At 44.3% G+C, this 15,892-nt stretch overlaps 1 protein-coding gene across 1 annotated transcript; it reads right to left on the bottom strand.

Moving 5' to 3' along the window:
- Positions 1–212: 212 nt before the first annotated feature.
- LOC124150314 (aminopeptidase Ey-like) lies at positions 213–15,842 on the bottom strand. Its single transcript, XM_048380835.1, has 14 exons — positions 15,768–15,842; positions 15,017–15,082; positions 13,799–13,864; positions 12,791–12,969; positions 11,911–12,017; positions 10,987–11,132; positions 10,310–10,365; positions 8,827–8,974; positions 6,397–6,476; positions 5,737–5,838; positions 4,800–4,973; positions 4,325–4,450; positions 1,854–1,926; positions 213–735 (listed from the first exon to the last, which is right to left on the bottom strand). Exons 1-14 carry the CDS (start codon positions 15,837–15,839, stop codon positions 580–582), a joined length of 1,551 nt encoding a protein of 516 aa, XP_048236792.1. The 5' UTR covers positions 15,840–15,842; the 3' UTR covers positions 213–579.
- Between the last annotated feature and the right edge of the window lie 50 nt (positions 15,843–15,892).

The raw sequence follows: 15,892 nt of genomic DNA, 5'->3' as shown, positions 1-15,892 counted from the left end.
AATCCAGTGATTGACATCATGAGCATCGATCCACGCTATTAGGATACTATGACATGCATCAACCAAGTCAGCGAGTCTGACCACCCGATCCCGTTAGTCGCCTTTTACGGCAAGCATGGGTTGCTGAAGACCTATACTAACCCGGATCTTCACGGGTCTCTTAGGATTTCGTTCATCCAGCCATAAATCCAAAATAGAAGCAGCGCTTTCCATTGGGCATTTTATTAACTAAAAACGGAAAGCAGTTCATTAGGTTAAAACAGTCAATGCGTGTACCTTTAAATAACACACTGGCGGCGGAGTAGCTAGTCACGCCGAAGGCCAAGGTTCGATTCCTACATGGGTACAAAGTGTGAAGCCCATTTCTGGTGTTTTGCGCTGTGATATTGCTGGAATATTGATAAAAGCGGCGTAAAACCAAACTCACTCACTCACCTCCCAGACTTGACTATTTACTGGCTGTCATCACAGGGATGGAATATGACTCAGAAACTAAAGAAATCGAGAGGACTTTTTGTTACTAGTTACACATAAACGATCTATCTTACGTATTTCAAATTACTCCAGCAAACATTGTAATTATAGAATATACGTTGAGTATCCAGCCTCCGTCAGCCAGATTTCAAGGTCAGACTCAAGGTCGCGGAAGGCAGCCATGTTGTTTCTTATTGAACTTATGGCTTCATCCCTCAGTATTCCATCGCTGTGAGTTGCATTCCGGAACATTTCTGACAACTACAAATGAAGGAGAATGCATTAAGTGTGGTGGAAGTTCATATCCATATACAATGTGCAAATTCACACAACAGGGAGCTTCCTGTAAGGTTTTTGTTTCTTTAAATCTCTTTATTCAACGCCAACAGTAAAGTATCAAATTGTAGTATGGACTATTATAAATATTCTCATTCCCAGTTTATGTGTCTGTTTGTTTGTTTGTTTGTTTGTTTGTTTGTTAACTCACTCAGCAATATTGCAGCTATATGACGGCGGTCGGTAAATAATCGAGTCTGGACCACGCAATCCAGTGATTGACATCATGAGCATCGATCCAACCAATTGGGATACGATGACATGCATCAACCGAGTCAGCGAACCTGACCACCCGATCCCGTTTGTCGAATCTTACGACAAGCATAGTCGCCTTTTAGGGCAAGCATGGGTTGCTGAAGACCTATTCTACCCCGGATCTTCACGGGTCTCAGTCCCTGTAGCCGTATTCGAAAAGCAGACAGTAACTTGTTTTGTTTGTTTGTTTTGTTTGTTTCTCCTTTAACACTGCTCTCAGCTATATGACGGCGGGTAGAATATGTCTTCACCAACCCATGCTTGCCGTAAAAAGCGACTATGCTCATTGGGTGGTCAGGTTTTCTGACTTAGTCATCGTATCCCAATTGCGTGGATCGATGCTCATGATGTCAATCATGGGATTGTCTGGTCCAGGACTCGATTATTTACAGACTGCCGTCATATACAGTGTTCAACAACAAACACACAAAAAGCAACAGTAGTAGCAGCAGCAAAATAAGTAGAAGTAGTAGCAGCAGCAGTAGCAGCAGTAGTAGTAGTAGTAGTAGTAGAAGTAGCAGTAGCAGCAGTAGTAGTAGTAGTAGAAGTAGCAGTAGCAGCAGTAGTAGTAGTTGTGAGTGAGTATGGTTTTACGCTGCTTTTAGCAATACTACAGCAATATCGCGGCGGAGTAGTAGTAGTAGTAGTAGTAGTAGTAGTAGTAGTAGTTGTGAGTGAGTATGGTTTTACGCTGCTTTTAGCAATACTACAGCAATATCGCGGCGGAGTAGTAGTAGTAGTAGTAGTAGTAGTAGTAGTAGTTGTAGCCACAGTATCTCTATACTCACCTGCTGTGTAAACGCCTCTGATTTCTGAAGGTATTTAGCCCCTGCAAGAAGCGGCCGTAGGTCATACTTCCGCCTGTAAAGGGATTTAACTTTAATTTACCTAGTTCAAACCACTGGACGATAGCGTGAGCATCAGCTTAGGGGTCGACCATTTGATATTCTGGGCGAAAAATAAGAAATTGTCAGCCACAAAAATTACGGCCGCCTCCGTGGTCTAGTGGTAGAGCGTCCGCCCGGTGAGCGGTAGGTCCCGGGTTTGATCCCCGGCCGCGTCATACAAAAAGACGTTAAAAGATGGAACTTGTTGTTACCCTGCCTGGCGCCCGACATTAAAGGGCTAAAACAAGGACTGGTGGGCTTGGAGTCAGTATACTGTCTGAGTTGGGTATTCCCGTTAAACTGCGGCATGGTATGTCAGTGGGTTAGCACAATAAATCGGGATCATTCCGGACTAGTACAAGCAGCCACAAACACGCACACACGTGCTATGTAAGTGCAATAATCTTGGACACGACGTTAAACCCGATTTGACCTCACCTCACGAACATTACATGGTTGCAACGACTACAAGACCCACACACCCAAAATATCAAATGGTAAGTCCCTTATAGTTAGTGGACAGTACACAGATAAGCAAATACAGTAAACTACGGTTATAACGAACACGCTTCTAACGAACTACGGTTATAACGAACTAAAATTAGTAGTCCCTTTGAGTTCGTTATAACCGTAGTTTACTGTACAATGTGTCAGGCCTATTATGTGTGTCCCCTGTCAAGATAAGGCCGGCGTAATACCATGAGACTAACGTCTACTGTCAATATGTGAGGGTCTAAGACTTCTTACGTGTATGCGTCAGGTTTTATGCCGTTTAATACAGTATAGCAGGTAAATGAACGTGTCGGCTAAATATGAGAGGAGAAGGTCGTAGACGTTTACATTTGTTTGTTTGTTTGTTTGTTGCCTAACGCCGCACTCTAGAACTAAAACAGCGCCCTATAAAATGATGACACTGCTAGCATTCTCACCCGATATCTACAAGTAGGATCACGTCGACTTTTCGTTGCGACATTTCACTACTGTTTGTTTGTTTGTTTAACGCCGCACTCAGCAATATTCCAGCTACAGTAAACTACGGTTATAACGAACACGCTTATAACGAACTGACGGATATAACGGACTTACTTTTTGGGTTCCGACTATTTGCTGTAGTTATGCTGTATATATGCTTATAACGAACTACGGTTATAACGAACTATAATTAGTAGTCCCTTTGAGTTCGTTATAACCGTAGTTTACTGTATATGACTACGGTCTGTAAATAATCAAGTTTGGACCACATAATCCAGTGATTGGTGTCATGAGCATCGATCCACGCAATTAGGATTTGATGACATGCATCACTCAAGTCAGCGAGCCTGACCGCCCCATCCTGTTAGTCGCCTCTTATGACAAGCATAGTCGCCTTTTACGGCAAGCATGGGTTGCTGAAGACCTATTCTACCTCAGACATTTACTACTTTGGTGAAACCCATGTGCGGTGTACCCGGGTACGGTGCAGACAAACCATGGATTACATAGGACGAAACTGGGACTCGAACCCAGATCACAGGATCGCGGCACCGCTGAGAGACACAACTCTCCACAACGAGTTTAAGCGCCTGGCTCTAGTAAGGGGAACAACTTTACACAATTACCTTTTGCACCTAGCTCTAGATACTAAAACCTGCCCATGTCCAGTCCACCGCCCCATTGTGTTACAAAACGAAAATATATCTAAAACGCATTACTTACTTATAAGTAGCCGAATTTCTGAACTTGTTCACAGCTGACGTAATCTAAAACTAACATATCATTTTTGGTTTCAACAAAATCAGTAAATGCACTATCTTGTCTCTTTATTTCTGGTCCATCACTGATTGTCTGGTTTGATTTACAGGTGCATAGCAGGGGTCTTGGTGTGGGGCGTCAGGCAACGAATTTTTATGCAAATTCTGTGAGTGGCGGGTGATACCGGTAGAGCAGGTCACGTGTTAAACATTTTCGCGAGCAACTGTTGACATTACTGATTTTTAGTGATCCTTTTATAAAATCTTCACCACCCAATGGAATCGGCGGATAATAGAGACTGGTTATTCTCTGGCGTTGACACTCTCTATCTAGTAACGTGCCAACTCAGCACAGAGACTATGCAGCGCCTGGTTCAACTAAGGGACACAACTCTGCACAACGACTAGGCAGCGCCTGATTCAACTAAGGGACACAACTCTGCACAACGACTGTGCAGCGCTTGATTCAACTAAGGGACACAACTCTGCACAACGACTGTGCAACGCCTGATCTAACTAAGGGACACTACTCTGCACAACGACTATGAAGCACCTGATTCAACTAGGGGACACAACTCTGCACAACGCATTACGGCGACCTGCAGTGCCCCCGACTACACATGGTGACCCCAGAAGACTGACGTGTTTGAATGCTCCTGAATGTACGTCCACACGGCGTCCCTGGCACGGCGAGATCGGGTCAGGCTGTACAAGATGGCGTCTCTCTGGCCCAGGTCGGGCGTCCCGGGGAGAAATTGTTCCAGCACCCTGCAACACCCGTAGTATGCAGTAGGGAAGTAGGCATGGCACAATGTAACATTACAGTTACTAAGGCGTAACATTTACTCATAGGCGGCCGTGGCAACAACAAACAAACAAATCTCACAATGCAGATATTGTGTCTTCGACATGCCAACACTGATAGTCATATCGTCGGGGTACCGTAAATCTTGAAATTAATGCGTCTCCAAATTAATACGACTGCCGACCCCTAGCCAAAAATGCGACTCAAAATTATTGCGACTCGCCCAAGCCCCATCACCATCCCCATCCCGTTTGGAGTGGTCAGTGATGCCTAGTGGGTAGAACTCTTGAGAATATCTACCACGCGACCTACCGTTCAATCAGCGAAGGTTCACTTGCACACCCCAGTGCCCGATCTAACGCCGTCTTGTGCTTATGAGACAAGGCCGTGTTGAGGGATGCGTTGTAGACCATGTTCCACGCGTGGTGTCCACCGTTCATGACGCCGTAACAGTACACAGTTGCCCTGACTTCCACCGACAGTATCCTGGAAAACATGGCATATTATTAATAAATATCTTACAACACGCTTCTTATGTAGTAGACAACATCGTAGATACGACAGTAGACAGTGCAATAGAGAAGACAGTAGACAGTGCAGTAATCACGACTGTAGACAAGACAGTAGACAATGCAGTAGCCAAGACGGTAGACACAGCAGAAGACAAGGCAGTAGACAGGACAGAAGATAAAACAGTAGGCAAGGCAGTAGATAAGAAAGTAGACAAGGCAGTAGACAAAACAATAGACACGGCAGTAGACAAGGCAGTAGACACGGTAGTCGACAAGGCAGGAAAACAATAGAACAATAGGACAGAACAATAAATGCAAAATCACAGATGAGAATAATTAATACCATTGTATTTTAATTAAAACAGATTCGCAGGAATAAAGTGAAATCAAGAATTTCTTACTAGCCTGGACTAGTACGGGCATCAACGTGGAATAAGTATAGGACATTTTTGTAATAAATTAATGTCACTCACACTATGATATCTTTTCTTTTTTTTTGTTAAACAAATATTTAAAAAAACAAGCAACCAGACCATCGGAAGGGCATATCTGTAAACATGCTGCCTGAAACAAAAACTGCTAAGTCGGATCGTTGAGTGGGCGGGGATATTAACACTCATATTGTTCAATGTGTGTTAGGGCTGCTAAAATATTTCCTCCAGGGGTGAAGCTGTTCACAAGGGATTGGAACCCAAGACAGTTTTGCGGTGGAGGTGAGATAAGGCTGGTGGACTGACCGCTTCCCTTCTGTCCATGCGATGAATGCGTCTGACGCAGCACCCAAACACTCTGCCAGTCCGTAGAGACACGCCCACTGGGCTATCTGCTTCCTCTGCATCCTAGAGGGGTAAAGAGATTGTCAGCTGACTGCGTTTCCGTATCATAAATATCATGTATTTCGGCTGCGTAAAAAAATTAATGTTTTGCGGCCGCATTTTTCTTAAATGTTTTGTTTTTATTTACGATAAAAATAATGAGGGATGATTTTTTCAAAAAATTTATTTGCCAACCAAACGACGTCATTTCGCTTAACGAAGTAGTTTTAGAAACCGCGTATGACTACTTTGATCGAACTGACCCATGTTTCACACAGTGTACATGATTTGCAGACACGTTTGGCAACATAATCACCCACAACATCGATCGAGAAACCCGTATATAAAATTATTATTTCTCCCCGAGGGAAGTGACTTTAAAAGTCCAGTTTTCCACCCTTGCCGAACTAGGCTGGAATTTCTAGGCCCGATTGTAGCGCGACATGTTTCCTATGGACCATATATCGATTTCCTAGAGGTATTTTGATTGGTCTATGCATAGACTCGTTAGTCCAGCCAAAGAATAACACCATAATTCCAGACAAATTCTAACCCGGAATCCCCACTGAAGGAAAGTATTACATTGCCATTGGGACTTCATCGTCATTCGTCCTCAGCCCATGGTGTTGGAAAGCTGCTTGCAATCGGTCCTTCATGTAGTGCTATAATAGACATGTCACTATTTCAGTTAACAGTTCAGACATATACTTGTTTTTGTTTTTGTTTTTTTTGTTTTCAGACAACCGTGTCTTGACGATTTAAACGACTATGATAACTCGTGCAACAACGCCGTGAACCCTAAGAAAGCAACCATTTCATTGTCGGGGTGTTTGTTTGTTTGTTTGTTGTTTAACGCAGCACTCAGCAATATTACAGCTATAGGACGACGGTCTGTAAATAATCGAGTCTGGACCAGACAATCCAGTGATTGACATCATGAGCATCGATCCACCCAATTGTGATACGATGACATGCATCAACCAAGTCAGCGAGCCTGACATCCCAATCCCGTTAGGCGCCTCTTTCGACAAGCATAGTCACATTTTTGGGCAAGCATGGGTTAAGAAGACCTATTCTACCCCGGATCTTCACGGGGGAGACAAGTATGGGTTGCTGAAGATCTATTCTACCCCGGATCTTCACGGGGACAAGCATGGGTTGCTGAAGACCTATTCTACCCCGGATCTTCACAGGGACAAGCATGGGTTGCTGAAGATCTATTCTACCCCGGATCTTCACGGGTCCATTTTGGTTAGAGATCAGCATCTTATAATGTTCGGAGCTTAATTGGTTTTTTTCAAACATTAACAGGTGCTCACATAGTTATTTTAATAAAATATTAATAACGAACTGTGTGAAGGATAGTGTTCTTATATTTTTAAAGTACGTGCAGGGCTACTCGCATTAATTTCAAAAACGTATTTATAGGCTAGGAGTCAACACTCGCATTAATTTGATGACCAAATAATTGATTTGATGTTTGTATGTTTGTTTGTTGTTTAACGCCGCACTTAGAAATATTCCAGCTGTATGACGCGTACGGTAAATAAATATATACGCTAGATATGGTTGTTATTCCAGTATTTCAGCACTATTATCACGTTTCATATTACTATGGAGAGAAACCAGCAGTAAATCCTGATACAAGCTCCTCACAGCGATAGCCCTTTCGCGGAGCTCCCTTATACCATCGCTGCCACCAGTCGAAACTCCCCACTGTGATAGGTGGCCACAATGATGCTTTGAGTTTAACTCGCAACCGACTGAACGTAATGTTTACAAACAAGTGACGACTGTCGTGACGCCGAATACACTTACCGCTGCTAAATTACTTACTTTAATTTGTTTGTCAATTTGAATTTCTATATCTAATTACCACGTAATTCATACAGTAAGAATGAGAGGGAGAAGTTGGTTGATTTAACGTTAGTCTGCAATCTCGAACCAATCTGATTATTAAAATAAATTCATATTGAAAACATGGTCCGTCGTAAACCTTTTCAAAATGAACTATGATGGCATTCCTAAAGACATAAACAAACGTATGAACGTTACTGCATTTGGGGTTAGGGGGCAAATTTCAATATTCTTGTAATTGCCGCGCCTACACTGCTGGCAGCGATGTTACCGAGAGTGTAACGAAGGTGTCACGCGCTGGGATGGAGCTTGTTCCTGATACGGCCAAGGGACGCAACTCTGTAAATCGAATTGCGGCGCATTTAGACGGCGATGGGATGAACAAAATAGACTTTATTGAGATCACAGCTTTAATGACAAAACATATCTGCAGCAGTGTTGACGCTGGGGAGGTGGGGTAGTCTAGTGGTTAAAGCGTTTGCTCGTCACGCATAAGACCCGGGTTCTATTCCCCACATGGGTACAATGGGGAAGCAAATTCTTGCGTCACCTCCTTCGACATTGTTGGGATATTGCCGACGAACGGTGTACCACTCACTCGGTGTTACCACGGGGAGGGGCGGTCGGGTAGCCTAATGTTTAAAACGTTCGCTCGTCACGCCAAAGACCTGGGTTCGATTCCCGACATGGGTACAATGTGTGAAGCCCATTTCTGGTGTCCCCCGCCGTGATATTGCTGGAATATTGCTAAAAGCGGCGTAAAATCATACTCACTCACTCACTCACTCACTCACTCACTACCAGGGGGCACCGCCGTGGAAGAGATAAAAAAATGAAGACTTAATAAAGGGGTAAATCAGTGGGTGAGCTGGTTTCAACGCTCCTTTGAACAATATTTCAGTTAAATCACGGAAATCCGGAAGTGAAGCTGCAGGTCTTAGATGTTTCCGCTTTAGTAACCCTTGACAGGCATGGTGCTGATAAACCCTGAAACATGATCGGGCGAACCGGGATTCGAACCAGGATCAGCGCATCCTGGCATTAGAAGAAGGAGACAACGTCCTCATGTGAAAATGTCAAATTCGCAATGTGTTAAGCAGTTTTACACATCATGGATTACGTGATAACTTGAAAGGTAACAAAATTTCAACTCACCTGAAAAGCGTCGTACAGTCGGGTCCGATCTGTCATGGCGTCGAGTTCACCTATCTCACGGAGAGCAGTCAGCCAAGGGACATACTCCAACTCACTCTGAAGGTAATCAAGAGAACGCAGGGCGATCCTTGCATCCAGTGCCTGGGATCTTAAATCAAATAAATAGTTACGGTAAGGTGATGTGAGGTGAGATGGGGAAAACGTCGCGTCCAAGATTATCGCACTTACATAGTGAAGTGCATGCACGTGTGTGTGTGTGTGTGTGGCTGCTTGTACTAGTCCGGACTGATGCCGATTTATAGTGCTAGCCCACTGAGATACCATGCCGCAGTTTAACACGAATACCCACTCAGACACAGTATACTGACTCCGAGTCGACCAGTCCTTGTTTTAGCCCCTTAATTCCGAGCGCAAGACAGGGTAACAACTAGTACCATTTTTTAACGTCTTTTGGTATGACGCGGCCGGGGATCAAAACCGGGACCTTCCGCTCTCCAGACGGACGCTCTAATACTAGACCACAGATTAAAACAATATTAAAACAAAATTATTTTATGTGTACCATCGCTTGAACCACTTGTATGTTTTGCATGCTACGATTTTGTTACAGTTCGAACAAGAAGTTTAAAATCGCCTGTGTTGTTTTATTGTGTGACACGTGACGTGTGGGGCAGTCAGCCAAGGTGCAGCAAGTCGCTGTGAATTATATGATACTGTGTACGTATCCCAGAATGCCCCTGATTATAATCTGGGTGTGTTTGCACCATACTATGGAATCCTGGAAGGGACATTGTCGCGTTGTCGCCCTTACAAAAAAAGGCAACTAGTGTCAAAATTAACCAAACAGAGAAACACGACAATCTTCCAGGATTTGATTCCATACCATTGCTGTAGGTTTCAGTTGCGTGATAAACATCTAAGGACAGGGTCATTTTGAGCTTCCACATCAGTCGTGACCAACTTGTGTTATTCCGGTTACGGAAAGGGGCGAGTGGTGACGAATGCTTCGACATCAAGCTAACCCGCCATTATAACTGAAGCTCGTTTTGAAACTGCGTGAAACCAACTCTTTCAGTTGGATTATTCAATTGTATGATTCAAAATTCGATAATCGGGTGGTGGATTGACAAGAGTGAGTGAGTGAGTTGGGTTTTACGCCGCTTTGAACAGTATTCCAGTGATATCACGGCGTGTCAGCTTAATGTGGCAGGAAAGCCGAAAGTGATGCAGGTCTCAGACGTTTACTACTTCGGTGAAACCCACGAGTATGGGTATGGTGCTGACAAACCTAGTAACATAACCGGGGCGAACCGGGATTCGAACCCATGATCATTCATTTCTGGCGTAATCAAGGGAAGCAACTCTTCTCGGCGAATTGTTGCACCTTAGTCGACTGGGCCCCCGGGGCTGCGGATTGATTAAGTAAATATTATGACCCTAATAGCATCTGCCAGACGCGGAAAGTGAAACAGCATACACTCACTTATAGAGGGCAAAAGCGTCGCTGATTATCTGAGACCTACTATGGGCAGAGAACACCTGTAAATTAAGAATTAAAATTTTGTTATTAAATATATATTTCTTCATATTAATTATGTCATTACCTGAAAGTAATGCCCCGGTTCTATTTCTCACATAGGTTCATTGGCCGTTGCTCATGCTATCGCCCATTGTTTTTTGTTGGTCATGATTATTTACAGCTGCATTGTAGGAATACACTCACTCATTCACTCACTCATTCACTCACTCAACCATCCACCCACTCACTCACTCACTCACTCACTCACTCACTCACAGAATTATACACTTATTATTTTCCTCTTGACACCGTACCATATTTTTTACCCCCGTTAAGTTTCGGAATAGAATAGGTCTTCAGCAACCCATTATGCCGTAAGAGGCGACTATGCTTGTCGTAAGAGGTGACCAACGGGATCGGGTGGTCAGGCTCGCTGACTCGGTTAAAGCATGTCATCGTATCCCAATTGCGTAGACAAATGCTCATGATGTCAATCACTGCACTGTCTTGTCCACACTAGAATATTTACAGACCGCCGTCATATAGCTGGGATAATGCTGAGTGCGGTGTTAAACAACAAAACAAAACAAAACAAAAACAAACAAAGAACATGAATCTAAACAGTGTATGGCCCAGCCTACCGTGTGGTCTCTCTTTAACTGTTCCAGGAGCGCTAGCCAGTTTCTGTCGTCGTAGTTGACGCGGTAGTAGCCGATGACGTCGGGGTTGGCGAGAATCCAACCATCAGGGTCATCCTCATCAGGAATTGACAGGTTGTAAAAGGTTGCTTGCCACATTTTTTGCAAAATAAGCAATTTTTTATAACATTAAGCTGCCTGGTATAAGAAAGTACACACTTATGTTTGATGGTGGCTAAAAAATGAAACAAACAAGAAAAGGTTATTCGACGGTGAATTATTTGATACGGGTATCATAGATGTGTTTTAGCCCTGAAGTTTGCGGGGTTTCGGCGACTGCAAAGTGTATAATGCATAGGTTTGTTGATCACTATGAGTGAGTGAGTTGGGTTTAACGCCGCTTTTAACAGTATTCAAGTTATATTACGGCGTAGAAACAATCCGCGCGAACCGGGATTCGAACCCTCAATCATAGGTTTCTGGCGTACCTAAGGGACGACACTGCACAGTGAATCGCGGCGCCTTAGACGACTGGGCCACCAGTGCCCCCCTGGATTTTAGTGAGTGAATTGGGTTTTACAACAATCCAGCAATATCATGGCGGGGGACTTCAGAAATGGGCTTCACACACTGTACCCATGTGGGGAATCGAACCCGGGCCTTCGGTATGGCGAGCAAACGCTTTAACCACTAGGCTATCCCAACGCCCCAAATTGGATTTGAACTTCTGTGGAATGTTCCACTTTTAGCGCCGCTTTTAACAGTATTCAAGTTATATCACGGCGTAGAAACAATCCGCGCGAACCGGGATTCGAACCCACAATCATAGGTTTCTGGCGTACCTAAGGGACGCAACTCTGCACAGCGAATCGCGGCGCCTTAGACGACCGTGCCCCCGTTGATCACTATGGCATTGTGTAAACAAACCTTCAGGTTCACTCTTCTTAAGCCATAGGATGTCGTCATATTGGTTGGCGGTGCTCCAGACTGCGTTCAGACTCGATGTCATTGTTATCGGGATATCCCACGTGTACCTGCAGCACAATATAGCTGAATCTGAAAGTACTTGGACAGGTGTTTGATTTGTTTGTTAGTTTGTTTGTTTGTTGTTTAACGTCGCACCCAGCAGTATTCCAGCTAAATGGCGACGGTTTGTAAATAATTGCGTCTGGACAAGATAATCCAGTGATTGACAGGATGAGCATCGAACCACGCAATTAGGATCGATGACCTTCATCAACCTGGTCATCGAGCCTGACTCACCCGATCGCCTCTTACGACAAGGATAGTCGCCTCTTAGGGCGACTGAAGGTGGTTTGCTGAAGACCTATACGACCCCGGATCTTGACGGGCCTTGCACGTTTGAATAAGGTCCTGCAAACAACACATTTACTGGCCGATAGGTCATGTTTTGTCCAGCTCTACTGAGGTCCTGTTTGTAATATTATTTGCATATTCACTTTCAGACAACGTGAATCAGGTTTCACAAGAGGCTTGTCTACTGTCAGAATTGATAGTTACCCATATGTCGCATATCCATTGCCAGAATGTCGTGTATCAACTGTCAGAAATAATATTTATATTTACCCACGCATTGCATATTCATTGTCAGAAATAACAGAATATATTTACCCATATTTAGCATATCAAGGGTCATAACTGATAATTGTATTTACCCACATGGAGCGTATCCAGTGTTAGCATTAATACTTGTATTTACCTATATTTAACACATCAACTGTTAGTATAATAGTTATGTTTACTTACATGGAGCGTATCCACTGTCAGAATTAATAGTTATATTTACCCATATGGAGCGTATCCGCTGTCCGATTCGCTGGACATATTTTTCCTAAACAACTCCTGTTTGACGTGGACTGATCCTGTCTTTGACCTCTGCACCGTCAGCAAGGGGAAGTGCATCTGTGTGAGCCATGGGTCCATGAAACTCTCCGTGTTCACGGTCATGTTCTCCGCAGTCGCCACCTTCAACATGGAGACAAGTCTTCTTACTTCCGACAATTCTGATGTGCTGCTGGTGATTAGAGATGGAATGGTTAAAAAACGGAATGATGGATTGGTTAAACAACGGAATGATGGATTGGTTAAAAAACGGAATCGCCCCCTTGTGTTGTTTTACGCCGCACTCAGTAACGTCCCAGCTACATGACGGTAGCCTGTAAATAGTGAAGGCTGGACCAGATGATCCAGTGATTGACATCATGAGCATGACATGCATCAACCAAGTCACTGTGCCTGAAGGGGGCACGGGTGGCCCAGTCGTCTAAGGCGCCGCGATTCGCTGTGCTGAGTTGCGTCCTTTGGGCAAGCCAGAAACCTATGATTGGGGGTTCGAATCCCGGTTCGCCCCGATTATGTTTCTAGGTTTGTCAGCACCATACCCGTGCTCGTGGGTTTCCCCGAAGTGGTAAACGTCTGAGACCTGCATCACTTCGGGCTTTCCTCCCACGCCGTGATATAACTGGATTATTGTTGAAAACGGCGTAAAAACCAACTCACTCACTCACTCACTGTACCTGACCACTTGTCCATTTGGTCGTCTCTTACTAAAAGCATAGGTTGCTGGGGACCACTTGTAACCCGGAATCTCTACTGGAGTGAGTGAGTGAGTGAGTGAGTTTAATTGAAAAATTGGAGGGTCTCGAGCACTGTTTCTCTAAACGGCGGAGGGCTCTGAACAATTATTTTTTCCAGGCCAGCAATCATATCCAGCCAACAAACTGTTTTGTTCTTCTAAAGCCACATGCAAGCCTCGCTACATGTGTTAAAACCACACACGGATGTCCACCCTTACCTCGTCCAGTACTGCCCACAGGTCTGTGAAGTTCACGCTAGAATACTGGTGCCGGTGTAGAAACAGCTAGGTCCGAGAAAACAGAAGCGACATAAGCACGTACACGAGCAGTCACTCATTACACAAAGCACATTCCCGAGAAACACGGGCATTTATGAACTACCATGTCTATGACGAAACAGAGAGTAAGTGAGTATGGTTTTACGCCACTTTTAGCAATATTCCAGCAGAATAATCACGGCGGAGGACACCAGAAATGGGCTTCACACATTGTACCCATGTCGGGAATCGAATCCGGGTCTTCGGCGTGACGAGCGAACGCTTTAACCACTAGGCTACCCGACCACCCCACGAAACAGAGAATCTCCCTTAGCGCCTTTTGATATCAAGGCTTGAGTTTAAACGTTTATATACATGTGTTCATGTATTTGATCAGGTGAGAAAGACCTGTGAACTCTTACGGCTCCAGGTTACCCCAACCGCCTCCATAGTCTGGTACAGAGAGCATCTGGACAGCGGAAAATCGGTTGTTCGAGCCCCTGGCCGAGTTATACCTAAAAGCGTTAAAAGATGGTATTTGTTGTTTCCATGGGGCTCGGCGTTGAGGGGCTTAATCAAGGACTTGTCGGCTCGGAGTCAGAATACTGTGTCTGCGTGGGGTATTCATGTTAAATTGAGGCATGGTATCTCAGCAGGCTAGAGGTATAAAAATCGGCATTAGTCCGGACTAGTACACGCAAGCACACATGCACGCACGTTGCTATATAAATGCAATAACCTTGAACGCGACTTTAACATAATTTCATGCATGCACGCACGCACGCATGCACACACGCACGTCACTATATAAATGCAATAATTTTGAAAGTGACGTTAAACACAATTTCACCTCACCTTACCTCACCTCATCTCACCTCACCCTCACCAGGGGGCACGGGTGGCCCAGTCGTCTAGGGCGCCGCGATTCGCTGTGCAGAGACCTATGATTGTGGGTTCGAATCCCGATTCGCCCCGATTAGTTTCTAGGTTTGTCAGCACCATACCCGTGCTCGTGGGTTTCACCTAAGTGGTAAACGTCTGAGACCTTCATCACCATCGGGCTTTCCTCCCACATTAAGCTGACACGCCGTGATATAACTGAAATACAGTTAAAAGCGGCGTTAAAACCCAACTCACTCACTCAGCCCCACCACCTTACAAACATGAGTCAGTACTTACATTTAGACCTTCCAGAGTTGTTTCTTCTCCAAGGGTGTAGAAGAGCATACGGAATATACTTCCACCCTGATAACAGATGCAAGGAGGAAGTTGAAAGAAAATACATTAGTTAATTCTGTTCGTTGTTTTTACGTCAGTCAACACTATTCCATTTTTATGACGTCGAATCTAGACCAAACAAAGTGTTTGATATTATGAGCACCGCCGCCATATGGTTCGATGACACACAATCACCCAAATCAGCGACTCTGGCAAACCCATACAATTTAGTCGCCTCCTTAGGCAATCAATAGCGAGTTAGTGAGTAAGTTGGGTTTAACGCCACCTTGAACAATATTTCAGTTGAACCATGGCGTGTCAGCTTGATGTGAGAGGAACTGTCTGAATGTCGGCCATAATCCTAATAGCGTAACAAGGCCTTTGATGGTGATACCTAGATTGGATATCTCAGTATTTTGGAAAATGTATTTTTCCATTAATTTGAAAAATGAAATGGATGATTGAAGTCTTTCTCCAAATGTGTCTGTTTAGTTAATAATATCACGTAATAATGTTATCTATCTAACGGCTCAAGAAGCTCTATTCACTCAGCAGGGAACGGGTGGCCCAATCGTCTTAGACGCAGCAACTCGCTGTACAAAGTTGCGTACCTTTGGCATGCCAGAAACCTATGATCGTAGGTTCGAATCACAGAAATAGTAAAATCACTACTTTTCTATATTTACTAAACAAAAATTGAGATATGACCTACCTTCTCCGTAATCCGATCATCCTTGTCTGGTGTAATGCTGACGGGTCGCGTTATATCCACGTCCATCCTCATGCTGCTGTGTATCTACCTTCTCCTTCGTCATCTGATCATCCTTGTCTGATATG

Source organism: Haliotis rufescens, unplaced genomic scaffold, assembly GCF_023055435.1.
Source record: "Haliotis rufescens isolate VD_foot unplaced genomic scaffold, xgHalRufe1.0.p SCAF_33, whole genome shotgun sequence".
Taxonomy (NCBI): Eukaryota; Metazoa; Mollusca; class Gastropoda; order Lepetellida; family Haliotidae; genus Haliotis; species Haliotis rufescens.
The sequence above is the reverse complement of the archived record's forward strand: the minus strand, read 5'-3'. Positions and strand labels throughout refer to the sequence as shown.

Bases quoted from the DNA above. Each gene is read 5' to 3' on its own strand.
- LOC124150314 (XM_048380835.1), bottom strand. From the start codon at position 15,839: ATGAGGATGGACGTGGATATAACGCGACCCGTCAGCATTACACCAGAC. The intron at 10,366-10,986 runs GTAGGCTGGGCC...CTTAATTTACAG, and splicing joins AGTTAAAGAGAGACCACACG to GTGTTCTCTGCCCATAGTAG. The intron at 736-1,853 runs GTGAGTATAGAG...CTTCATTTGTAG, and splicing joins CAGAGGCGTTTACACAGCAG to TTGTCAGAAATGTTCCGGAA.